The sequence below is a fragment of the Meriones unguiculatus genome, chromosome 16 (assembly GCF_030254825.1).
Source record: "Meriones unguiculatus strain TT.TT164.6M chromosome 16, Bangor_MerUng_6.1, whole genome shotgun sequence".
NCBI classification, from domain to species: domain Eukaryota; kingdom Metazoa; phylum Chordata; class Mammalia; order Rodentia; family Muridae; genus Meriones; species Meriones unguiculatus.
The window spans coordinates 58134664-58161332 of NC_083363.1; the positions used below are offsets into that span (position 1 = coordinate 58134664).

At 42.5% G+C, this 26669-nt stretch overlaps 1 protein-coding gene across 3 annotated transcripts in view; it reads right to left on the reverse strand.

The window, feature by feature from the left end:
* Uggt1 (UDP-glucose glycoprotein glucosyltransferase 1) overlaps positions 1 to 25684 on the reverse strand; it is a 112207-nt gene extending 86523 nt beyond the window's left edge. The window contains exons 1-8 of one of the 3 annotated variants that reach the window (XM_060369853.1): positions 25452 to 25683; positions 19487 to 19622; positions 15354 to 15436; positions 12255 to 12385; positions 8142 to 8254; positions 4893 to 5067; positions 1489 to 1545; positions 489 to 585 (exon numbers count right to left, since the gene is read on the reverse strand). In XM_060369853.1, the coding sequence (XP_060225836.1) occupies positions 489 to 585; positions 1489 to 1545; positions 4893 to 5067; positions 8142 to 8254; positions 12255 to 12385; positions 15354 to 15436; positions 19487 to 19622; positions 25452 to 25509 (850 nt within the window). In that variant the 5' untranslated portion in view covers positions 25510 to 25683. Of the gene's footprint in view, positions 1 to 488; positions 586 to 1488; positions 1546 to 4892; positions 5068 to 8141; positions 8255 to 12254; positions 12386 to 15353; positions 15437 to 19486; positions 19623 to 25451 lie in introns of all 3 variants that reach the window. The other 2 variants (XM_060369854.1, XM_060369855.1) reach the window with 2 other exon arrangements.
* Positions 25685 to 26669: the final 985 nt, after the last annotated feature.

A 26669-nucleotide genomic window follows, 5' to 3' on the forward strand; every position in this document is an offset into this window, starting at 1 on the left:
GGATATTTACATCTTCATATTGGAATCACACATTAACACCTATTTGTGACACATAAAACTTCAACAACAGCTGTTACTATTTATTAAATCATTTCATGCAAAAAACACTAAACTGGGCTTTTTGTTTTGTTCCTTTTTACCCTTGTTTTCCTGTTTGGGGGAAGGGCAGGCAGGCCTTGGGCTGTGATCCTCCTGCTTCAGCACTCAGTACTAAGCATGCACCACAATACCCATCCCAAATTCTTGACAAACTATCTCCTTTCTTCTCCTAGATTCCTGAAAAAGAATTTATCATTGCCTATATATTACAGAGGACAAAATTAGGACCTAGAACGTCTGCTGAAGGTTACCCATTCAGATGTAATAGAACCAAGATGCAAACACTAGCTCATCACACTTCTGACCCTACTCTCAATATGGGAGCCAATTCCCCATTAGTTCATACTTAAAGGCAAGAGAATGCATTGGTCTTATTTTTACAAATTCACCTTTCACCTGAGTATCATCCTTGGCCTTGTACTCCGTGCTCTTGATTGCCAACTCCACACCGTAGCCAGAAAGGTGAACTGGCTCCTTGCTGGGACTCTGCAACAGATCAAGAGTTTCACCATCACCACTGCCTCGAGATGGGGCTCAGCATCCTACCTCCTCGCTAGCATGTCTACTGGTGCTGCCCTGCTCAGGCCATGTTTAGGCAGCCACATTGTGAGATGTCATGAAAGAGCACACCAACTGTGTATCTAATACCACACAGCCAGCCCTGAAATACCTATGTACAAGCAACATCATATGGACTGAGCAAGTTGTGTGTGTGTTTATACATGTATGTGTTTACATACATTTGTGTGTTTAACAACAGAAGAAAAAGACAGGATAAATTCTAACAAAACCAAGGTGGGGTATACAGGAAGGGGTGGAAAGAGAAAGGGGAAATGATGTAATTCTGTTATAATCTCAAAATTTTTTTAATTATTTTAAAATTGATACATAAATTTATTACACGCAAATTTGTTAGATGTATATTCAAGAAAGTTCGGTGAACATCAACAGTACAACATGAAAACACCCGTCCTATTTGTGAACAAAATCAATCCAGAATTCTATTCCCTCTTTAGAAAATCCTAGACAACTTTATATTTTTTAATCTTACCACAACTATAGGAATAAGGATTTCAAAGTAGAAACAAAACTAAGGCTATGATAGGCCTTATGGAAACCGACTACTCTGTAAGGTAATTAAAACACATGATTAAAAATTCTGTATCCTTTGAACGAAGGTAGCCTGCATGGGTAGACAATGTATTAAGTAAAAATCCCTGTGCCTGGCATGGGAGACCACTCTGTGAGTACCCATCAGGGTAGCCCCTAAACAACACAAGCTACTGCCACTGCTCTTGTTCACCTCCCTTAACTAGGGACAAGACCCTACTGCTAAGGACAGCAGACACATTGGTTGCAGGACATAGAGAAATTAATTCTGGAACTGACCAGTAAGCTTCCTCGCTGCTGGCTAGATCTCAGTGCTGGAAGGTGCTCTGAAGGCCACTAGGGAAGAAAAGACATTGGTGGTCTTGGCTGGCACTGGAGTCTACTTGCTACAATACTGACTGCCAGGCAAGACATACCCTTTGGTGCTGTAATAGCATTGCAGATACCGGGCAATCTCAAAGCTGGATTCAAAAGGCTTACTCCACGGGAGGGACGTAATCCCTGTGATCCTGGTCAAAATCCAATGGCCGGTATGTCCCAGGCCCTAAGGGGAACTTATTATGGTTGTTTTCCTTGATGTTCATATCAAACACTGCTAAACGTTTATGGTTATGCCCATAGGTTAGCGCTGCCCAACTGCGGTCAAAACAGCTTCTTTTTGTAGTAGACATTGGTTAATACAGAGACTTGTAACTGCTTAAAGTGCTGAGAGTGAGTGACTGTGAGTGTGAGCCTTAACCACGACATCTGAACCAACTCCTGCTCCCAGGGCAGAGGAGGGGCAGGAGGGAGGTAACGGAGGGAAGGAGTGCCATGGAACGCCGTAGCTGCTGCATTCATGAGCTCACAGCCGCTGTGGTTAACTACAGAAGATCTGCACAAGATCAAGACAGTCAGGATTCCAGCATGGGTGGGTGAGGGCTCCATGCCCCACCTCCAGCTGAGGAGCTGCTGGTCACTGACGGCCTCCGACCAGAGTCACGTCTGAGTACGTAGCCAGGGGTAGACTTCCCATGGCCAGTGCATGGTCCAGAACCATGCATGCATGAGCAACACTAACTGGATTTAGTGAATTATTTAAAAAAAAAAAAAAAAAGACATGAAGATAGAAAGGGGACATTTTGGAGGAGAGGATTAGGAGGAGGTTATGCTCAAAATACAGTTTACATACATGAAATTCTCAAAGGATAAAAAACATTATAGTTTTTAAAAATTCTATTCCAAAATCTATAGAACAAGGACAAAGTTAGTGAGATCCCCAGACATGAACAGTCTGTTGAGACTGTGTGTGTGTGTGTGTGTGTATGTGTGTGTGTGTGTGTGTGTGTGTGTGTTTATGTGTTTCTTTAATGTATTTACATGCCTCTGGTGAGGGCTGGAGAGATGGTTCAGCAGCTAAAAGCACTAGATGCTCTGCCAGAGGCCCTGTTTTCAGCACCCACACAGCATCTGACAAAGCTATAATTCCCAAGGGCTCTGACACCCTGCTCTGCCTTCCACAGACAGTGGCTATGATAGTGGTGCATAGACATACACTAGGCAAAACACTTATACGCGTAAGATAAAATAAAAATAAGTAAATAAAACAAATGCTTTAGGTAGGGCTTGAGCTCACCAAATGTCACAGCTTAACTGTGGGAAATAATCATTTCAGTATCCCTTAAAGAAACAGCAACAAAGCAAAGGGTTTTTCTTTTTTGAAAACGGGGGGTACTGTTTAAAACCCTGATAAAAAGCCTGTCTTTTATCCCTGGCACTGGCTATCTCTTCTCATTGGTAGGAGCTACTTCTTCACACTATGAAGAGGAAGGGGAACGAGTTAGTCCTGGGACTGTGGGCCTCGTCAAGCTACCTCATTTCTACCACTCACTGGCAGGCTAACTGACCCTGGCCCTTCAGACATCTTAATGCTTAATACCTACCACAGGCCCAGAAGACAGAGGCAGGAGAGTAGTCAAAAACTGGATTTTGACCAGGTGAGGTAACACGCACCTTTAATTCTAACATTTGTGGGGAGAGGCAGAAGAGTCAGACATTCTAGACCAGCCTGGACTACACTGACACTGGTCTCAAAACCATGAAAGGACAAAAGTACATGGGACTGATAAATACATCGGTCTATGTGGCCCAATTTTCACCTGAAATTTTTATTCTCCTTGCACAGACTTACTATCATTTACTGAACTATGACAAGCAAACTTTAAAGACTTTCATATTTTAAATGCTCAATGATACAAGTTTAATATTATATTTAATTCTGCTTTATTCTACCTCTTTTAGAAACCCTCCCCTCAACCAAATAAAAAGATAACGAAAAGAATAATGTCAAAGTTCAATAAGTACATTAAAAAGAATGTCTCATCAACATCTCTTCAGTCATGTCTGGTTTTTGAAACACTATTCAGTAGTTAAAAGGGTCCAGCTAATCTTCTCAGTATTTAACGACCATTCTTGAAGGCTATGCTATGTCAGCAGACAGACTAGCTCCCAGGAGACTATGGAACAGCTCTCAAAATGGTCTATAACTGTTAGAACTTCCCATTCCTTATTGAGGGACACCATGGAGACCCCATCCAGTGAACTCTAACCAGTGTCCAATTTACACAGAGAAGGGACAAGACAAAGGATTCCCTTACTGCTTCCAAGCAAAGCCATCGTCAAGCAGGCCTCTGATTTATGATCACATAGATGAGCATAAAAAAAAAGAGCCAGAAGGGTCTCTCAAGCACAAAGGACTCCAGAACTAGATCCTGACAATATAAAGAAGCTCAGGCTGGCCTTGAATTCCCGGGAACACTTCTGCTTCAGCGTTCTAAGTGTATCTGGGATTACTGGCATCAGCCATCATACTTAGCTCTACCCAGTTCATTTTGAAATAAAATCCAAACAGTAATACCACTTTTTAAGTATGATTGTTTGCCATGTCTTCAAAAAGACAAGCAAGGCACTGCCTACGTGCAAGTAAGAGATTTGATGAGGACTGAGGAGAGGCTTAGCAGGGAAGGCCCTTGCCACCCAGGTATGAGACTGAAGTTCAGATCCCTGGCACCCAGACTGGGGTGGCAGCTTGCCTGTAATTCTAAGCCACGGGAGGCAGAAACAGGGAGAGCCCTGAGCAAGCTGGCTAGTGAGACTAGCTCATCAGTCCAACTGAGAGACTCTGCCTCAGTGAATAGAGGAAAATGAGAGCTGAGCAGTAGTTACTCCATACCAACCTCAGACCTCCACGTGTTCACACACACACATGAACACACATGCACACACATACACACACTCTACATACATACTCTTAAAAAGAGAGAGTGAAAAAATTAATTCCTTAAAAACTGTCACATGTGGTAACACACACCTGTGATCCCAGCACTTGGGTGGCAGAGACAGGTGGATCGCTGTAAGTCTGAGGCCAGCCTCATCTACATAGTGAGTTCTAGGCTAGCTAGGGCTACACAGTGGGACCCTGTCTCACAAAGAATTAGAAGGTGTTGGATGGAGGGAGGGTGAGAGGGAAAGAGATAAGTGATAGAGTACAAAAAGAGAAAGCTGATAAAAGTATTGGATTTCCCCAAAAGAAAAAATAAGAGTTCAAGTTGAATTATTTTTAAAGAGGGAAAGAATCAGTTCATGTTCTAAGATCATTTTAAATAAATTAACATTAAAAAATTGTAAAATAAGTCAATACTTACAGATATATAATGTCTGAATACATAATTAATTTTGCCTTCGTTACTTTTTGAAGTAAGTAGGTGGTGAATATTAAAAAATTCTTCATGGCCAATCTCAGCGTAAAAAATGACCACTGGACTTTCAGGATTTGATGAGGGATATCTGTGATCTCCTTTGAACAATAAAGGTTTAGGTCTGGAAATAAATATTGAAAACTTAAAATTTTTAATTAAACATTTTAAAACAAAAACAGGACATTTTTTACAACAACTTTAAAAACTTAGTAAATATTTTCTGTATCTTTATATGGGCATCTCAGTCTTAGACAGTTTGCACTTAGAATACTGTGAAGTATGAATTTTACTCATTCATGACAAGAACAACAAAAAAACCTATATTACACAAATATCAATTACAAAATACTGAGTTGGAGTCAACATTATCAGTTCCTAAACACAGAAGGGGAGGGATGCCAGCATGCATTCCAAATCTCACAGCACTACCTACAGGGTATTTCTCCACCCTGTGAAGCGTGACTGTGGTCCGCCTGAAAATGTTAAGTGGAAACAGTAAGACGGCAGATAGACTCTGGAGTAACTTGTGAGCTGCGGCACATCTGCCTTCTCTGCTGTCTGTGACTATTCCTAGAATGAATTTATCTTTTCAGCTTTTTTTTCTTTCTTTCTTTCTTTCTTTTCTTGGTTTTGGGTTTTTTTGTTTGCTTGTTTTTGGGTTTTGTTTTGTTTTACTTTTCCGATACAGGGTTTCTCTGTATTCAGCGATTCTCTGTATTCATGAGATTCAGCTAACCTCAATCTGAGATCTGCCTGCCTCTGCCTCCTGAGTGCTGGGATTAAAGGTGTGCACCACCACTGACCCTTAATTTTTTTTTAAGCTTCTCAAAATACAAGCAAAAAGTCAAAACCACCACACACCTTAGACTGGCATCAAGACATTAAAAGTTGTTAACACATGATCTACTGTGTGGTTTGAACGGGTCCCCTACAGGCTCATGTACTTGTACTTGGTCCCCAGTTGGTAGCACTGTTAACACCTGGAGGGAGGTTATAGAACTTTGGGACATGGCAGAAGGCCACCACTGGGGCCAGACAGGCCTTTAGAGTTTACAGTCTTGACATCCTCCAGTTCTTGTTCTTTCTGCTCCCTGTGTGTGGATGAGATCTGATGTCTCAGCTTCTTATTCCTGCCATCATGCCTGCTCTGCCATGATGGACATCTAGCCTCCTGAAACTGTGCTGTGTAGTTGTTTTGTTTTGTTTCATTTCTAGATAGGGTTTCTCTGTGTAGCCTTGGCTATCCTCAAACTCACAGAGATCTGCCTGCCTCTGCCTCCCTGAGTGCTGGGATCACAGACGTGCACCACCACACCTAGCTGATACTTAGATTTTGTCATTATGACATAAGCTGGAGTTTTATGGAAAAAGAAAATCTCAATTGAGAAAATGCCCCCGCAGAAAGACTGGCCTGTAGCAAGTCTGTAGAGCGTTTTCTTGATGACTGACTGACTGGAGAGGACCTCGGCCACAACAGGCAGGGCCACCCTTAGATAGATGGCACCCTTATACAGAAAGGCAGGCTGAACAAGCTAGAAAGCAGTGTGACTCCAAGGTTTCTACTCCAGTTCCTGCTTCCAAGTTCCTCCCTTGCTTTCCCCGATAAAAGACTATCGGCCAAATAAACCCTTCCTTTCCAAAACTGCTTTTGGTCATCGTGTTTATCATTTACCACAGCACTAAGAAGCAAAGTAGGACAGAAATCTTACACCAACATAAATGCTCCATTAAGTTGTCTCTCATCATGGTATTCAATCATAGCAACAAAAAGTAACTAACACACCCACCAATCCCTATTCTAATAACTATTCAACAGAAGGCAGCCACATATAAAAAAAAAAAAAAAAAAGATGATCTTTATAATAGGAAAGCTCCAAAATTGGAAACAACTTTAAAAACCACCAGTAGACATTTTTACCTAGGACAATATGCAGGTCTTAAAAATACTGAAGTACACCTACATGCACTAAGTGGAGAGATGCCTCTCAACAGAAATAGACCTACCTACTTGTACAAAAGCCATAAAAAAAACTAACAGAATACATAATAGGCTATTAAAAGTAGTTCCAAGCTCTCAGAAAAAGAGACATCATTCTTTACATAGGTCTGAACTACTGCTCTAACAAACTAAACAAAGTTTCAAAAGAACTATAAAGTCTCCAAATATGTTTCACCCAAGAAAGCAGCTCTCTCCCCTGTGATCATTCTCAGTCAACCACCAATACTCTGTGAGTGCCTGGACTATTAAGAATTTATTGGCTGTCATCCTGAGGAGGGGACACTAATGCCACTTGCTGGGCAGAGGACAGCACTGGTCTGACAATGTCGCTACACAGACGTACACAACCATTAACATTTCTGGTAGAGTGAGCGATCGTCACATGGACTTAGAGCAGGCACAGAGAGGCTGCTGCTCCAACCAGCCAGCCAAATACGTACCTATGGCAACCGCTCACTTTAAGGAGACCTCAGGCTCTTCACACAAAGAAAACTGTGCATTCACTATTCAAATCAATTAGCTTTTAAATATTGTCTGTTATTAGTAATAATATCCTAAAAAATCATTATCATTAATCTCCGCTACTTCAGGTACTGGCTCTTTGTATAGACAGTATTCCTTGATAAGCTAACAACAAAGTCTATAAAATCTCTCAGAAAAAAATCATTGCCCAATACACAGGAATATCAAATACTTCTAATTTTAAAACAATAGAAAACAAAGTTATTTGCCCCATTTTCCAACACTACCTTAAAAAATGGGACCGATGTTGACACCTGGACAGTCTCTAGCTACTAGGCATACTCTAGTATGCATACAGATGGTAAGGTAAGAAAATGAGAGGAGCGAGGCATAGTATACCACATGTTCATAACCCTAGCACCTCGACACCTAGGCAGGAAGACTGGCTGCAAATCAATACCTTTTCTCAACAGACACAGACAGACAGAATCAGCCAAGCATGGAGACATATGCCTTTAAGCCCAGCAACCCAGAGGAAAGGCAAGTCAATCTTTGTGAGTTTTGAGGCCAGTCTGGTCTACATAGTTCTAGACCAGCCAGGACTGAAAAATGAGAATATCTGAAACAAACAAACGAATAAGAAAACAAAATAAAACTCAACTCAACTCAGAGAGCACATGTAACAGAGAAAAAGGCACAGGGCACACACCACATTTCCAAGAAACACAACCCACCTGTCGGGTGCAGACAGCACAAGAGTCTCCAGAGTATCAAGATCACAAGTCTGCTTTCCATGCACTGAAAAAAACGATGTGCAGCCTTCCGGCGGAGGCTCGTCACTGGCTATCTGGGAGGGAAGACAAACAGACACTCTACTCAGAGATAAGACAGATCTAGGTTTTAATGAGCATGTGACTGAATGATAACCCACCATCAACACAAGCAAATCTACCATCTGCTGGACATCCACTGAGGACCAAGCTGGTAAGAACACTCCAAGCCAGAACTGCTCCTCAGCTCCCCAAGTCACTCCAGGAGGTCAGCACTAGGGTCTAATTCCGCAAGAAAAGGTTGAATCCCTGTATCTATCTCAGACTTGCCGAAAGAGACATTGTGCCCTCAAAGAACCCTTGGCTCAAAATGGCGGAGACTGTGTGTGTCTGCGTGTGAGTGTGTGCACATGTATGTGTACACTTGCATTGTGAGGTCAGATGTTAACTTGAGGACTACTGTTCAAGTTCATTTTCTGAGACAGATTCTTCCATGAAGCTCAGCAATTCATCTAAGGTGACAGATGATGAACTTCAGGGACCTCCCTGTTTAACCGCCTACTTCCTAGAACTCTGCCAGAAGTCCCGGGTTATTAAACAAAAATTCCAGTGCTAAGCGTAGGCTACCCCCCTATGAGCCGTTGATCAGAGAGGCATAAGAGCCCTTCCCTACAACAATAGAGGCTACTGCCACTGCTCTTGGCCCCACCAAATCTTGATGCTAACATTTTATTACTGGGGCTAAAAAGATGGCTCAGTAGTTAAGACATACTACTCCTGCAGAGGACCCAAGTTCAATACCTAGTACCTACATCAAATACCTTACAACTACCTGTAACTCCAGCTCCTGGGAGATCTGACAACTCTGGCCAACCGGAAACCTATCCTCATGTGTTCACAACTATACACACACACATAATTTAAAATTAGTTTTTAAAAAATCCTATTTCTAAAAGTACCACATATTTTGATCACAGGATACACAGAATCAAAGCTAACCTAGAATCTTTCTCCCTTCAAGCTAGCCTTCATACTGCTGGAACATACTATGCAGGCTGATGAGAGAGAAAAGTTACCAACAGTCTTACTCAGATGTAAATTTTTTGGGCTACAATGATCACCTGTGAGGTAAGATGTGCCTACTAGTGGCATGGACGTCACAGGAGTAACCACCCAGCTTCTGAATGACGCGATCTGAGGCCCACTCCACAGGCTAAGCAACTTGTGTCTTGAGCTGTGAACAACAGCACGCTGGGATGGGGGATCCCAGGAGGCCACCTACGGCTACTACTACTTTGTGTCACAGACTGCTTTCTAAACACTCAGTCACGTTTATACCCACAGATTAGTGGTATCTCCAGGCCTTCACTGGAGATGCTCCTAACTGCACTGAGTAGCAATTTCCACAAAAACCTCTAACTGTCCAAAGCTAAATGCGACAGCTATTCCCACCTCCTCGAGGACCAAAGAATACTACAGAAGAGGGGTAGAAAGAATGTAAAAGCTGAAGGATGGGGAGAAGTGCAGGAAAAAAAAAGTCTTTTTTTCTGGACACACAGCAGCTTCACTTGAACTCACTGCAGCTGTGGTTCTCTGTAAAGATTAGGTCCTTCAAGCTTCTTCATGGACAAAGGAAGAGCCATAGGCCTCACTCCCATTCCTATTGGCAGTTAAAGGTTGCTGGCAGAGCAGATGACATTTTCTTTAATGATGTAGCTACTGTGTTTCTCTGCCCCAGGAAATAACTTCTTATATACACTCTGTGCAGAAACTCTAATTAAACTCAGTGGGTCACACTCAAAAGAGACATGGAAGTAGCAGAGAGATGTTGGTAAGTGTTCCACATGGAAGAAGAAGATAAAAAGGGGGAATGCAGGTTAAAAAAAAAAAAAAGCTAACATACACTATAAATGTATCAAACTGGAGTTTGAGAAATGGTTCAGAGGTAAACAACACTTGCTCTTGCGGAGCACCCAGGTTCAATTCTCTGCACCCACACGGCAGTTCATAACCACACACAGATTCAGTTCCAGACCTTCTCTGACCTCTATAGGAACCTGTCATGCACATGGTACACATACGTGAGCAAAACACTCATACACATAAAATAAATGTCAAAAATAAGTGCTAAGGTAGAACTATGCTGTCCTAACTAAAGATAATATGGAAATTAATAGAAAGTCCTAATTTAATTAAGAATAATATATATAGAATTTAAAGAAACAAGCCAGAAATGGTGGGCAGAGGGAAGAATATTGAAGCTCAAGGCTGACACAGGAACAAAGAAATAAGAACCCTGAAAAGAGCAAAGCCAAAGAATAGACAATAGGTTTAACTGGCAAGTACAGTAGGTCAGTGGCTTCTGTCTACTCTAGATCAGGCAGTAGCACACGCTCACGGGGAGTTCAGAGGTTCTGAGGCAGTATGCTTGCCTCAAGTAATCTTACGTAAATAAATCACAAGCCAAGACTCCCTTCTAGGATAGGCCCCATGTTAAAGAAAATCTCCTGAAAGTAAAAGAAAACTTTGGTAGTACAGAGATAATGGAAGAAAAAAATCCACAAAAAAGTGCAGGAGAATGGATCTGGGAGATGGCTCTGAGGTTAAGAGAGCCACCACAGCCTTTTTTAGACAAAAGAGAACAAGCAGGAAATCTCAGTAACATACTAATATATTTTCTTAGCACTACAGAAATCCAACAGAAGAGGGAGCTGTGCTTACTTCTAAAAGGTAAGGAAAATTAATCACACATCAAAAAGGATATAACTTTCTATAGGGCTGAGTAAATGTCCCAGTGGGTAAAGCATCAGGGCCAGAGCAGCGATTCCCAGAACCCACCTAAAAAGCCATGTTAATTAAGCACGATGATGCACCTGTAAGCTAGCGGGGGAGAGGTGGAGATAGGAGAGCCCCAGAACAAGCTAGCCAGTCAGACTAGCCACAGACACCAGCTCCAAGACAAGGAAGACACTCTACCTCAATACAGAAGGTGAGGTGATTAAGGAAGACACCTGACATCTACTTCAGAAACACATACACACATATGCATACCCCCCACTCAAACACACGAGCAAAAAAAAAAAAAAACCATACTAAACTAACTAATTAGTAAAAGAAAGAAAAAGAACCAGAGTAGCACCTGTCTATACCAGCTCCACATAGGAGACCACTTCAGGCCCAGAAAGCATCCCCATCAGCACTGCCCAAATCTGTAACCACATGCAACATGGGGCTTCGGGACAGTTGAAATATGGCTAGCGCAACTGAAGGAACAGTCTGTGTTTAACCTGAATTGATTTAATCTTAAACAGCCTCGCCTCTCCAGGAGCTAATAAAGTAAAGGGTATTGCTACAGTCAATGAAGCCATGCCATAAATAAACAGGCAGAGTAAAGACGAAAAATGCAATCTGTGGGCTGGAAAGATGGCTCACTGGTTAAAAGAGCTCACTGCTCTTGCAGAGGACCTGGGATTGGTTCCCAGCACCCATATCAGGTGGCCGCCTCACAACTGCCTGTCCTACTAGGGGGCCCACAGCCACCTGCACACACATGTACATTACAACATAAACAGGCACACATTAAAAAAAAAAAAAAGTTTTTCTAACTGCAACCTATTCGCCAGACCTGGAATCCCAGCTGCTTGAGAGGTTGGGGCAAGAGGATAACAAACTGCCTCACACAGTCCCTGGCCGACACTTTTCCTGTGACAATAGTCTTTTCATTTCTCATTTGAAAATAAGTGTCCATCATTCTTTAAAATTGTTGATATCCAAGACCAGCCCCAATGCAAAAATAATAAAATTATATATATATAATTTGTTAATCTGCCTAGTATGCCCAAGGCCCTAGGTTCCATCCCAAAACAAGGGAGGGAAGAAAACATATACGATTTAAAGACCTTAGTGACTTAAAAACATCAGTTCTACTCATTATTTAAAAACAAATTATTAATCCCAAAAAACGTCAGACAAAGAAAGTGGTTACTGTAAGTCAATCCCAGGAGAACTAAAATCAACTAAATCACCATATCACACCCCTAAAAAGGCTGTCCTCTAGATACAACGGTGTCTTATTACCTGCTGGAAGGCTTGAATTGTGGCTGAGTAGGAACGAAGAGAGAGACAAAATTTCAACAAATTTTGCTGCAGAGGTGACAGGAACTGAAATGCAGCGTCCAATATGGCGTCATAATAGGAACGGTCCGTATCTGTCAAACAAGCACATTGACCAGAAGAACTGCATGGCTGCAGAGGACACGTTAGACAGTCAGCAAGCACAGAGCAAGCACTCGAGGCGGAAGATGACCTGTTCCCAGCACTCCATCCAGGACACCACATTCAACCTCTGTCAGGTGACTAAGGTCCGGAACAGACAGACGCGTCTCTCATTCCCTAAGCTACACTGCTTGCCTGGACTTTCCTACCACTGAGAGGAGTCACTCCCGGGAGATCCAGCTGTGAAGTCGCTCAGGAAAGCAGACTTCATCTCTGCGCTGTGCTTCAAAGGCTGCTCACATCGCTGCTTGGATCTCTGTCTATGTCATTTACTAAGGCACGTGGTGCTGACTCTGGACACCCAGAGACAGAGGCAAGAACGTTTATCTTTGTACTCTCAGAACCCGCATGGCACTCTCTACTCAAATAACCAACACTAGGGAGTTTAACACTAAGATGTGTAAGACATAAGTGTAGAACACTGAGCAGTGCAACAGACTATTAAAAGAAACTGAGAGCATCGTAAAATTTGATAAGCATTTAAATAAAAAAGCCAGGCAAAGTTATTCAGAAGAAAAAGACATCTGAGTGCTATTACGAATAAATCCTCCGATAAATGAAAAGAAAGGTACAAAGCTTGTTACATACCACAGTCATGTTTGCCAAACAACTGTGAAATAAAGATGAGGGGGTGTGTGCATGCATACGTGTGTGCGTGTGTGTGTGTGTGTGTGTGTGTGTACAGTAGAAACAACAACCAAAAAAATGAAAAAACAAAACAAAACTATGAGAATAAAAAAGTTTCAGATGGCTTTAAAAGCCAAGCAAGAAATACAAGAAACAGAGATGAGGCGTACCTAACTTTTTAGCTAGCTTTGACTGCAGTATGAGCTACAGGAATCATTAAAAAAGTAAAATCTTCAATTAGAAAAATACTAACTTGGCATGTGTGAGTGTGGTGTATATTCATGTATGCGTGTGGACACACTTGTTTTAAGGGGACATGAACATACCTACATATGTATGCAGGCCCAAAATTTATACCAAGTGTCCTCCTCAGTCTCTCTCCACTTATATGTTGAGGCAAGCTCTCTCAGAGAACCGGAGCTTGCCAGTGGCAGCTAGTTTACCAGGGATCCAGGGGTCCCTTTTCTCTGCCTCCTGCATGCTAAAGTGACAAGTGGCTGTCAGCTCTGGTTTTTACATGGTTCTGGGATCTGAATGCTGGTCCTCCTGCTTCACAGTGCAGATTTTACCCACTAGCTATCTGCCTGGTCCCTGTATTTACACTCTTAAAAGCATCATCTTACATGGAAAAGGAAACCAGAAAGAAATACCTCAGTATTTACACAGAAATTAATAATTTCAATCTTTGGATAGCATACCTATGAATAATGAAAGATAATTTTATGAATTCATATCCCTGTAACATTAACCAAGAATATGTCATTTATCTTGAAATTTCATTTTAAATGTTAAGACTTTGAGCTTTTATTTTTAAAAACCTATATTGATAAATTTATTTCATGAAATCATAAAAGTAAAATAGTTTTTGACTTATTTATTATGTTTACTTATGTGTTTGTCTGTGTGTTGGTACATATATATATATGGCTGCCCTCAGAGCCAGAGGCACCAGAGCTCTTCGGACCTGGAGCCACAGGCAGCTGAGAGCTGCTGGACATGGGAACTGGGAATTAAACTCAGGTCACCTGAAAAGCAGGCACACTCTTAACCGCTGAGCCAGGTCTCCAGCCCTGTGAAATACTCTGCTAGAAACAAGTCTAGCTCCCTCTAACTTACACGACTAAAACTTCCAGATGTTTGCCCAAAACCTGTATGTATTTGTCATGAGATTCAGATGGTTATTAAAATGGTATTTTAACAAAAATTTAAAAGTAACCCATTCCATTTAGCTTAACAAAAGTCCGTTTCAAACCATTTGTGCTCCAGTGAGAGGTGACAATTGTCGGCATGGTGCTGGAGATTTTAGTGACAGTCATTTGTCACTGAGGAAAGACCCAGAGCAGTATGCTACGGGTGACTCTGTCACTGCGTAGTCAATACAGCGCACTTTCACAATTCTATCTGTAAGCATCATGGCAGGTCACTGGGTAGCATCGTGTGGCACCACTCTCATGTATGTGGCCCATCCCTGACCAGAATGGCACTGGGCAGTGCACAAAGATGTCCTCTCTGAGCATCTTTAAGTAGCAAAATCTACAGCCTCTACTACATCCTGTATTAGAAAATGCTCAAGAAAGCACACCAAAACTAAACTGAGTGACATAACATACATCTTAATCTGACATCTTGACACTCAAGTATTAAGTGGCCAGCAGGCACAATGAAAAATATGCTAGGTAACATTAAGTTAATGATAACACACTTAATACAGATAGCTCAGTTGTGTAATTAGTTTACAACAAAAGGAAGAGAGAATCGGACAGATAAAGTTAATATTAAATGATCTGAAATAAAATGTACTTCCATTAAATAGTCCCAAAGCACATTAGCAAAAGAGCACAACAGAGCTGAAGCAATGGGAAGAAAGGCATCACTTGCAGTTACGGTTACCAACTGCACACACACACACACACACACACACAAAATGATTTGTGGCTACACACAATGGTGTCTGCCAATAGCCATAGTTACTCAAAAGGTTGAAGCAGTAGGACTGTGCAACCAGCCTGATCACAAAGCAAAACCTCATCTCTTCAAAAGAAAAATAAGTAATGTACTGCTCTGAGTCTGTAGGGGCTTGGGAACAGCTCAGTGGCACAACATAGGTTTCCCCATGCACTAGACTAAGATCAGTCTTCCTCCCGTGACAACTCCAGTCATTAAAGAAAAAGTTTTCCCTTAACTACCATATTGCATATATTATACAAAGGAGACCATTGTTTTCTAACATTTTCCCAGACCACAAAGTCAAACAAGCATTTGCTTCAATTTTACCGTGATGATCTGATGATCCAATATTTTGACTGGCTTCTACAAAACTCCAAAATTTCTCTTGACTGTCTTCTGCTAAGAACTCACTGGGAGAAAAGTGGGAGATATCAGCAATGAGACAATAACAACTTCCAACACAAACTCTATTACTAGGGAGAATAAAAGGGGATTTATATTCCCAGATGTCTATAGTTTGGCTTTTAATTATATATATCTTTATGTATAGTGTGCATTTTCTTAATAAAAGCAAGCTTCATTATTTCCTTAGCTATTATTAACAGCTTAATAACTTGTTCACTCAGTAGCTATTTCTTTATAAATTTGAAACCATAAAAATGTTCTAATAGGGAAACCCTAGCATAGAGATGACTTATGAAACCCAGAACAGTTAAAGTCAGCAGTGAAAGCATGCCATCAGCAGTGAAAGATAGATCTGTGCACAGCCTTTCTGGGAGAGCTTAGGAAGAACAAACGTGTTAGCTTCAGGCTCTGCCACAGTAAACCAGAACCCTAGAACAATTTTCTGAAGAATAAAGGCAGCATAGTAAGTTTTTAACATCTAAAAGAACAAAATTTCAAATCACCAAATTTTAGCTTAAAATTAGTACACATCTAACAAAATCAAATCTAAAAACTTATCATCCCCTTTAGCTTTTAGGTATTATCCTAAAATAATGGTCTTTCTAAACATCCCTTCATTCAAGAGTCAAAAGTTCCTAAAATAAAATGCTCTTCATGCCTGAATGAATGAGTCGTGTAAACTGGTGGCTGTAGCTCTGTGGCCAGTCTCAGTGCGTGGTGACCTCTCACTGTCTTAAAGCAAACTACAGAGCTAGCTCTCAGCTCACCTAGCCAAAGGAAGACTTGCCCACTACTTGTCAACACTGGGGTGTACAACTCTCCCTGTACTCCACAGCTACACACAGAAATATGGGAAAAGAAGAAACAGTTCCTGGTAATGGACAGCTTCTCTAAAAATAGGTTTCAAAATTAGCCATTAATTTTAATAGATTCTTTAGTGCCTCCATAAGTCTTATTTTTCTAGGCTGTGTAGTAACTGATACAAACACTAGACTGACCTTAGAATAGCTTACACTCTAAGAAAACAGATCCTAAGAAGTCATGATATGTAAATGAACCCCAATTCATGAACTAAAGGAAAGATGACATAGTCATCAGTGTTGGACAAAACAAGGACTCACTCGGGCTAAATACTTTTCATATAATCATAAACAATTTTCTTGAAACATAGTTTTTTATCCAATGCCAGTGATCCAAGATTACAATAGTTTTAAGAAAACTACTAAACCCATTGAAATGATCCAGAAGAGAATAATAGAAGACATTATTCCAAATAATGCTGTCTTTTATGTCGTATTAACTTTGCTTTTTCCTTTGTTCTACTTCTTTAGCTTTGTATTCCTATGCCAGTGAGTAAAAGTATCTGTGGATTTGCTATAAACATTTCAGTTGGGGAAGAAGAGGAGGGCACTGATTTTCCACTCTCTGGTGCTGGGTGTGGACTTAGGGCCTCCAGCAACCTAGGGAAGCACCTACTACAGAGCCACATCCAGCCCCAATCACTAATAACATGAGTGATGTGCACAGAAGAACACAGACCATTTCTTTACTGACAAATACCTTCAAAATACCATAACACAAAGTTCTTCATGTACAGAAAACTAAAAAAAAAAAAAGAAAGAAACCCTAAAACCACCTAAACGTATGCCACATAGTACAAACATGGCCAGCGTATTTTGTTTGCATTTTAGTATGGAGACAGGGTAAGTCTTACACAGGAGGAAGAGTAAGGAACAGTTCAGGCATCTGTCCTCTCAGTGCACTTGGCACCCTCACGCAGGTGAGTGCGTTCACGTCTCCCTCCACTACACCCGCTTTCCAAATAAGGAAGCTGCTAGGAACTTGCTAAACTTTTTCATCTATGGAAAAAATAAAAAGGGAGCTAGCTGGGCTTGGTGGCTCGTGTCTATAATGGCCAAAATTGTTATTTGGAGACAAAGGCAGGAGGATCACAAGTTTGAGGTTACCCTGGTCTCTATAGAGCAAAACTCCTGTCTCACATGCACAGTGAGTGAGTGAGTGAGTGAGTGAGTGAGAGAGAATGTGTGTGTGTTCCTACAAGCAACCTGACTTTCCTCCAGAACCTGTAAATCTTGTTTTCTTAGACGAGTAGTCAATATGAATTCAAGTAGATTTGATTTATAACTCTATCATTCTATATCCTCTGGCCATTATATCTAACAATAAATGCTACTCTCAATTTTAATAATGTTTATTTACATATTTCTGATAGTAACTATAGCTCCTCAAAACACTCAGGAGTTTTACTTCAATTAAATGTACATACCACTTCATGGGCAATCACAGAGCTAAAATCCCTTCATAATAATCAGGCACAATCTAGAAATATACACAGGAATGTTTTTAGTCCCTTTGGGCTAGATGGAAGGAAAAACAAGTTCTGTAGCAGCCACATGCCCTGGTACACAGAACTCTTCATTCTCATGCACAGCGACACTCTCGAAATCCATCAGAGCAGGAGGAAGAATGGTGGCCTCAACTAACTCTAGATGTAACTGCAGAGTGACTTCAAGTACACAAAGCTCCTTTCGGAGTTGCCCAGAAGGCCCAGTATCTTGACAACCTGTTTGCAAACACCGAGTGGAGAAGGGGCATAAAAGTAATAGCCCAAAATAGTAAACTGCCAGAGATACCATGAAGTGGGAAGATGTTTCTGATGGGGAAGCTGATGAAGCAAACATCATAGCCTATATCCTCAACTCTGATAAAGGAAACCGGAAAAACAACTGAGGAATTAGAGCTGACAGTTTTAGACATGCCTTCTCAACTTCGTGGTCATGTGCCATAAAATCCTTCTAGGGGTTGGAGGTGCAGCTCAAATGTTGGATGCACATGCATGAAATGCTGGTTCACTGTCGCTAATGTCACCTAAACCAGTATGATGGCACACAGCTATAATCCCAACACTGACTAGATGGAGGTAAGATCAGAATTCAAGGTCACCACTGACTACACAGTAAAGATGGAATACATGAGACCCCGTGTTTAAAACAAAACAAAAACCCAAGATATTTTTTAAATCACTTGATACATGTTTTATCAATTTAAGACTTGACTATTTTACATAATTAAACTATGGCCTGTTTGTTTGTGACAAAGGACCATCATGTGGTCCAGTCTGGCCTCAAACACACAGTCCTCCTACCTCAGCCCCCCATGTGCTGAATTTTCAGGTGTATACCATCATGCCTGGCTATAACTATTTTTGGAGGAGGAGGTGGAGGCAGCGTTGAGGAGTGAACCTAGGGCTTCCCACTATTAAGTTACATTCCCAATCTTTTACTGCTACTGACGCCGTGTGATGGTGACAATGATGATGTTGATGTCTTCAGACCGTATCTATATAACTTAGCCAGGCTGGTATTAAATTTCCCTTGGGCAGCTGCTGTTACAGATATGTCACCATTCCCAGCTTTAATTTTTTTTTTTTAGCACTGTCTCCTGTATCCCAGGCTGATTTTGAATTCTCTGTGTATCAAAGGATGACCCTGACCTCCTGATCCTCCTGCCTCAACCTCTTAAATACTGGGATTACATTATTTATATAGTGTTGAGGACCAATGATGTGGTTATACAAGGGAATACTGTGTGGTTTAAAAAAAAAAAAATTTAAATGTGTATATATGTTGATACAATTTGGTAAGATCTGACTTACTACAAAAGTAGGTAATAATAGCCTCCAAGCTTAAGAAAGCATCAAGATCTTTCTTACAAGATTACAAAGGAGATTACAAAGGAGAGCAGGAGCATCTTTAAAACAAGTAACAGCTGGTGGCTTCTTCAGCTCCTTCCTCCATGCTTCTCCTCTCCTAGGGCCTTGTTCTTAGGAGCAATGTCCCTAACCCTGCCTATGAATCAGTCCTGCCTAGCCGACAGTCTGCATCTCGCCCTTCCATGTGCAGAGCACGGTGGGGACTGAAGGGGACATTTAACACCGGCAAAGGAACACGTAAGCTTCCTACTGAGCATCCATTTACTGCCAGACCGAAGTATACAGCATTCCTTTACACAGAAGAAAACTTCTCCTTCCTTACCTGGCTTCCAGCAGCAGCGGAGCAGAAAACCATTTTGTGGTAAGAGAGGTTGTAATGGCTTTTGAATTGGCCTCTGCTAAGGAAAACAGGCACAGTGAAGCCAGTGCAGTCAGAAGGCCCATGTTGTAACAAAGCCCTACAAGGGGAAAAAGGAGAGAAGGCAATGTTAAACTTTCACAAGGAAGCACAAAACAACATCAATACTTAGGGACACAAAATAACAATAAAGCCACAGAAACAAAATGCTTCTGAAACAAACAGCACCAATACCATGATGGCCAAAAAGGCAGTGCTGAGTACCTGGGACAAGGAAAGCCAGGCAGTTAAAGCTGGCTACAATCTTTCCTACATGGTACCACTTCCCTTCCTGAAGGGTGAGATCACACAGAAGGCTGCACACAACTTCATAAAGTCTGAGGGTAAACAAGGCTAAGACAGGTGAAATATAAATGACAAGTAGTGCTGTAGGCTGAATCATACTATCGCAAAAAGGGGGAAGGGGTGCAGTCATAACCCCTCTGTCTCAGAATGTGAACGGACTTGGAGACGGTCTTTACAAGGCAGTAACATTTTGGTCATCAGGACAGTAATCCAGTATCACTAGTGTTAAGAAAGGGAGAAATGTGGACAGACCCAGAGAGAGAACCTGTGTAGAGAGAGGTATACCCTAGAACAATACATACCACAAGCAAAGGCGTACCTAGGGGTCTGATGCTACTAGAGACTGAAAGTGGCAAAGCAGAAGTCCTCCCGTAGTTTCAGAGGTGCTGTCACACCTCAGCTGAGGACCTGTAGCCTGAAGGCTGGAAGACACCGAAATCTGCTCTCAGAAGCACCCAGCTTACGGTTTCCAAAATAACAACTCAAAGACTGGATCTGCAATCGGCAAAGGGTGCAGCAGTTTCTCATGCCATCTGCTCCCATCTACAAAGTAGGGAATCCAAGTTCCTAGGAAGCAGCATGAACCCTCCCATCAGCAGCCTCTCCAAGCAAATTGACATTCTCAGACACAATCCAGACCACTGCAGAAAACATCTCCAGTTATGGACTGACCTCATGCCAGAAACCTGCCAAAAGGACTTCCTTACTCACGGCTCCACCCCCACCGCAGAGGTACACAGAGGATACACAGCATCTTCTGTCTAAAATTGTGGCTCAGCGGTAAAACCCGTCCCTAGCACAGCACCATGCCCATTCCATCGCCAGTGCCACAAAAAGAAAGGTAACTCAGCCTGTAATCTTAGCTACTCAGGACGCTGGGGTGAAATCAGAATTAGAGCTTAAAACTAGCCTGGGCAACACGATGAAATCTCTTCTTTAAAAAACAAAACCAAGGGCTGGAGAGATGGCTCAGAGGTTAAGAGTGCTGGCTACTCTTCCAAAGGTCATAAGTTCAATTCCCAGCAACCACATGATGGCTCACAAACTCTTCTGGTGTGCAGAGGTACATGCAAACACACACTGTATACATAATAAATAAATAAATCTTTAAAAAAAAAAAAAAAGAAAAAGAAAAACACCTGTAGTGGCACACGCCTTTAGTCCCAGCGCCCAGGAGGCAGAGGCAGGTGGATCTCTAAGTTTGAGACCAGCCTGATCTACAATCTACAGAGCAAGTTCCAGGACAGCCAAGACTACAAAGAGAAACCCTGTCTTGAAAAAAAAAAAAAAAAAAGATATTGAGTGAGCCAATCAGATTCTCTTTTTTTATTGATCTCACTTATGTTAAGAGCCTACTTTATAAAATGCAAAAAGACTGAAAAACAATTGAAACAAAATAAATTATAGAAACAGAAAAGCATATTTTAGAAGCATGTTAGGTTCAAGCACTGCCAACTTCTCTACAAACAAACAAAACACTGCCATTTCATGTACAAATAAAGCATTCAGCCTCCATCAAATCCTCTCCTTGGGTCAGAAAGAGCCAGAGGTAATGTCTGACTCCAGGGAAATGGCGTCATCCACACACAACAGGACTGACACACACATGAACTCAGAGGCAGTGGCAGGACACACATGGCCTGCACAGCACTGAGAGGGGGAAGTAGACACAGGCTCCCATCCCTAACCAAGAAGCTATCTACAACTGACAACCACTTGCAAAGGAAAAATGGCGCTTCGAGCCTACTGGCATATTAACCACTTCAGGGTAGGCCCTATGTCCAGCAGTAAATGGCCAGCACAACAAAATCTCAATAGTGTTTTTGTAGATTTTTGTTTGTTTGTTCCAAGTGGCTTTATTTGTTTTTGTTTTTGTTTTTTTTTTAAATCTTATTGGTCTTTTGCTTGTATAATTTGGTTCCCATTTTCTGTAGGTTTTAGGTTTTCCATGTTGGGGATAAAAGTTTTACCTTCAAGATGGTAGGGAACTAAGCAGCAAACTTTAGAAACCTTGCTCTGTTCCCTTAGTAGGTTTATATGTTTTTGAGGTCTTATTCTGTAATCCAGGATGCTTGAAGCTGGGGAATTTACTGCATACATACATACATACATACATACATACATGCACATATATATATATATATATAATTGTTTTGTTTTGTGTTTGTTTTTTGAGACAGGTGTCTGTGTGCAGCCTTGGCTGGCCTGAACTCACAGAGATCCCCCTGCCTCTGCCTCCCTGAGAGCTGGGATCACAGGAGTGTGCCATGGTGCCCAGCCCTGCTTCCATCTTGTAAGTACTAGGATTTTAAGTGCATGCTACTGTGCCATACGCTGTTTTTAATATTCTACAGTATCGTGCTATTCCCTATTGACTTTAGAGAAGGGTTCATTCTCTAAAGACTCAAAACCACATTATTGCAAGAACCAAGGCAAGTTCAGGTTTTTCTAAGTCAGGTGTGGCACAAGCCTTTAATCCCAGCACTTGGGAGGCAGAGGCAGGTGGGTCTCTGAGTTTGAGGCCAGCCTGGTCCACATAGTGACCTCCAGAACAGCCAGGGCTATGTAGAGAGACCCCATCTCAAACTCCTCTCCCACCAAAAAAAAAAAAAAAGTTTTTGTTTTTGTTTTGTTTTGTTTTTTTATGGGCAACTCTTTGGAAGGAACCGTGTCAGTCTGAAGGGAATGTGCCTAAAACTAACACCAGAGAAATCCACCCAACCAACCTGAGAGGTCCACACTTAGGCTGACTTCAGGGACTAAATGTCAGCTCTTCAAGTGCAGGGAGCTTGATGCCTAACATGAAGCCTGGAACATAGGAGACACTATAGATGAGATAAACACAGGCCTCATTCACTAAGAGATCAATAAAAACAACAGGTGTGTGGCAAGATTCACTGTGATTTACAAAGTTCAGGAGCACATGGCTAGTGCACACCAGCACTTGAAGGGGCTTTATAGTAACATAGAGAGGCAGGGAAAGCGAAGGAAACTCCTACAATAGTGGCTTCTTGTTTCTGAGAGACACTGAAAAGGAAAACAGCTGGAAGGCATTGGGGCAGGTTCTTAAGAGAAATAGTAGGAGAAAGAAGAGAACCCAGAAGGCCCCATAATATACCCAAGCCAACAGCAACAGAGCAGACTCCGAACCTTAGGGCCTCTCCATCCCAAAGGAATAAAGGGGTCACTCTGAGGCTGCGTGAATTTATATACACCACATGTGTACAGGTGCCCAAGTAGGCCAGAGAGTACCGGCTCTCCTGGAAGTAGAGTTACAGGGTTGTAAGGTGTCTGTTGTGGGTGTGGAGAACAGAACTCAGGTCCCTACCAGAACAGTAATACTCTTAACTGCTGCCCAGCTCACCTGCCCCACCTTGCAATATTTGACAGAGAAAGCATAGGTCCTTGAGAAGCAAAGCACCACTGGAGATGGGAACAGGATGAAAGCTATACATTAGAGAGCAACATTGCCAATCTGACCCCACACTTGACCTAATAAGTGATACTAGAGGAAAGAGTTGTCCAGAGAAACAGGTAAGAACCTCACTGAAGTACTCTTCTGTTTGAGGATGCTTTCATTGTATAAGTTCCACTAGCGTTCTGGACACATAGTAGTCCTTATGTGTTGCTTATAAAGATAAATAGTCCCAATGACAGCAACTGAAAGAGCAAAGAATGCAAGCATTCCAACAAGTTCTAGGCCTGAGTCTATCAGCAACCATTCATGAGCTCCTGGAGCATTTAACCTAAAGCTTGCTCATGATCCACATTACAATATGAAAACTGTAACCAACAGGTGTGTGTGGCAAATGCTTTCACTTTCTGAAAAGCAGAACAGGCACGCTGGTTCTTAAGTTATCAAATTCCTTCTTTCTCTTTCAAAACAAGCTCTTGTCATAACCTATGTTGGCCTCTAACTTGATATGTAGCTGGGGATGACCCTGAATTCCAAATCCTACTGCCTTCACATCCCTCCCAAGTGCCTGGGTTACAGACCCAGCATTAAAAATGCTTCGGTACTTTCAAGCCAAAGAAGAGTTAAAGAACTCAAAACACACACACACACACACACACACAAAGCAGCATCAGTGGCACACAACTTTAATTCCAGCACTCAAGAGGCAGAGGCAGGTGAATCTCTGCAAGTCCGAGGCCAGTCTGGTTTACAGAGGGAGTTCCAGGACAGCCAGGGATACACAGGGAAGTGCTGTTTTCAAAAAGCCAAAAAGAAAGGGCAGGAGGGAGGGCAGGAGGGGGGGCTGTCTATAAGAATCTGCAATCTCCAGTCTACAGACTGAGTTTCAACATGTTCATGTAGCAAATAACAGGAAACATACAATCCTGCTACTACACAGTGTTGTTTACCTCCTTTAATAAAGTTCTGGGTCAGGGAGATGGCTCAGAGGATAAAGGTAGTAGCGTGATAACTTGAGTTCAATTCCCAGACCGCACAGAGGAAGGAGAGAATCCTCTCATAAAGTTGCCCTCTGATCTCCACATTCACGCAATTACATTCTCTTTCAATCGATCGATAGATAGGTGGATAGATCTGTGTCTCTCTGTTGATGGATAGATTCCTCCCCCATCAAGAAAGCAAAGAAGAAAGTTCTGTCAAGATGGCTCAGTGGGTAAAGGCTCTTGCCATGCAAGCCTGGTGACCTAAGTTTGATCCCTGAAACCCACACAGAGGTGCATGGAGAGAACTAACCCCAATAAGTTGTCCTGCACACACAGAACAAGAACGAAATAAATAAAAATTTTTTGAAGAAGAAAGTGCCAGCTAAGTTTATCAAAAGCAAGCCGAGTGGAAAGGCTACAATCTGCTCCAGTTTCGTAGCGTTAACTAGCTCTTTAAAATATCTTCAAGCAGATCCGGTGGTGGCTAGCCAAGCCTCTAGTCCCAAGGCTAGCCTGGGATACTTGAGAGCCTATCTCCAAAGAGGGAGGGGAAGCAAACAAATAAAAATATGTTGTCATGTGCTTTGACAAGCTATTTTTAGAAAAGAAAGAACTTTATACAATAGGCTTGCAAGTGCACAGATGTTTCCAATGTACAGTAAGGTCCAGAACAAGGAAAACATGCTCCTTCTCAAACCTGACAACAAATGCAGAACAAAAGAGATTTCAGCCAAGCAACAAGAAAAGTTCACGTCCATAACGTATTGGAGATGCATGAAGATCTTCTGCTAGCAGGTCACAGGCAAAAAAATGAAGGGGATCGTCCAATTTCATTCCAAGAGATCTTACACACTCACAGAAAACGACAACCAAGATGCATCACCTGGACACAAACCTATAAAAACACCCACTCGTTCTCCAGTGGTGCAAAGTGCTGGTTCTCAACCTACTTAGGGTCAGGCTTAATCTAAATTCCACACTTCAAACCAGGTCAGGGCTGCTGGAGCGAGCCCGCCGCCACTAGCACAGAAGACAGCTGAGGACAACTTGAGGCGCTCGCGAAGAGAACACTGGAGGGGAAACCGCGTCAGAGCACAGGAGGAAGCCCAAGGTGACTCGCAATCACGGTCGCCTCCCGCGCCGGCCCCCTCCTGTCTCCGAGGCCTCCCCGCGGCACCCGAGGTACCTGTCACCCGCCGCGCAGCCGCGGCACCCGCAGGGTTCGCATCCCCCCGGCTGCCCATGCCCGGGCCGCGCTTCGTCCACTCCGGCGCCTGCAACGTCGCCTAGGCAGGGCGGGACAGCGGCGATCGCGGCGGAGGCTGCGCCAGTGAGAAGCCGACACGCGCCTTTCCCGCCGCTCCTCACAAGCCGGTTTCTCAAAGCAGTAACCCAGTTGCCAGCCGCCCCTGCACTTCCGCTTCCTAGAGGCGAAGGCAAGACGACTTCCGGCTATAGAGTGTGCGCTGGGGTTTGCCAGAGAGTCCTGCGGCAGCCATATTGCCCGCAGAAGCCCCGCCCCTTTCCCGACCCCTCCCCTCTCCGGGTCGGTGAGGTGAATAGTCCAGGCAACTTGTCTTTAAGGCCCTGGGATGAGCATAGTCCACGTGGCTGAGCTCCAAGGCTGCACCCAAAGATGCTGGTGGATAGATATTTCAGCCTTTGTTTTTTCCTAATTTTATGCACTTATTCCCCTCAAGTTAAATAAGTGTGCACTGTTAAACTAAAGAGGCAAGATCAGCCTGGTCTACATAGTGAGTTCCAGGCCGGCCCAGACTACATAGAGAGACTCTTATCTCAAAAGGAAAAAAAAGTTAATGTTATGCCCAGATCTTAGGGTCCACAAAGACCACCAGGAGCCAGACCATATATGGAAGAGCAAAGAGCTTTATTCAGACTTAAGCTTGGTCTCTCCAAGATCAACAGAGCGGTGGATCAGAGAGGGGAGCCCATGGGCAGGGTTTTTGCTGGGGTTTGAGGAAGAAGCAGGAATTCCCAGCTTAGCAGTTACACTATTGGATGATATTCAGCAAGGGCAAGCTTGTTACAGAGTGATTGGCTAACTAACATTGAGTGAGCTATCTCTAGACCTCAGAAATGTTAGGTCGGTGGGCTTGTGCCCAACACAGGTGCCCCACCCTGAGGTAAGATACCTTCCCATTCTTGTGTTTACCTCCAGGCTATTCCTTGGGTAGGGAATTTTTTATTCCTGGAATTGGTGACCTACAGCATGATGACTGGAACTGATGACTTTTGAGGGGTGGGGGTCAGGCATGTTTCTCTCAGTTACAAATTTCTTTTAGAGTATGTGATGTTGGTTAATGCAGAGTCATAATTGGTCAAACTGGCTGAGAATAAGTGATCTCAGCCCTGAATAAAATGTCTATGTCAACACCTCCAAGAA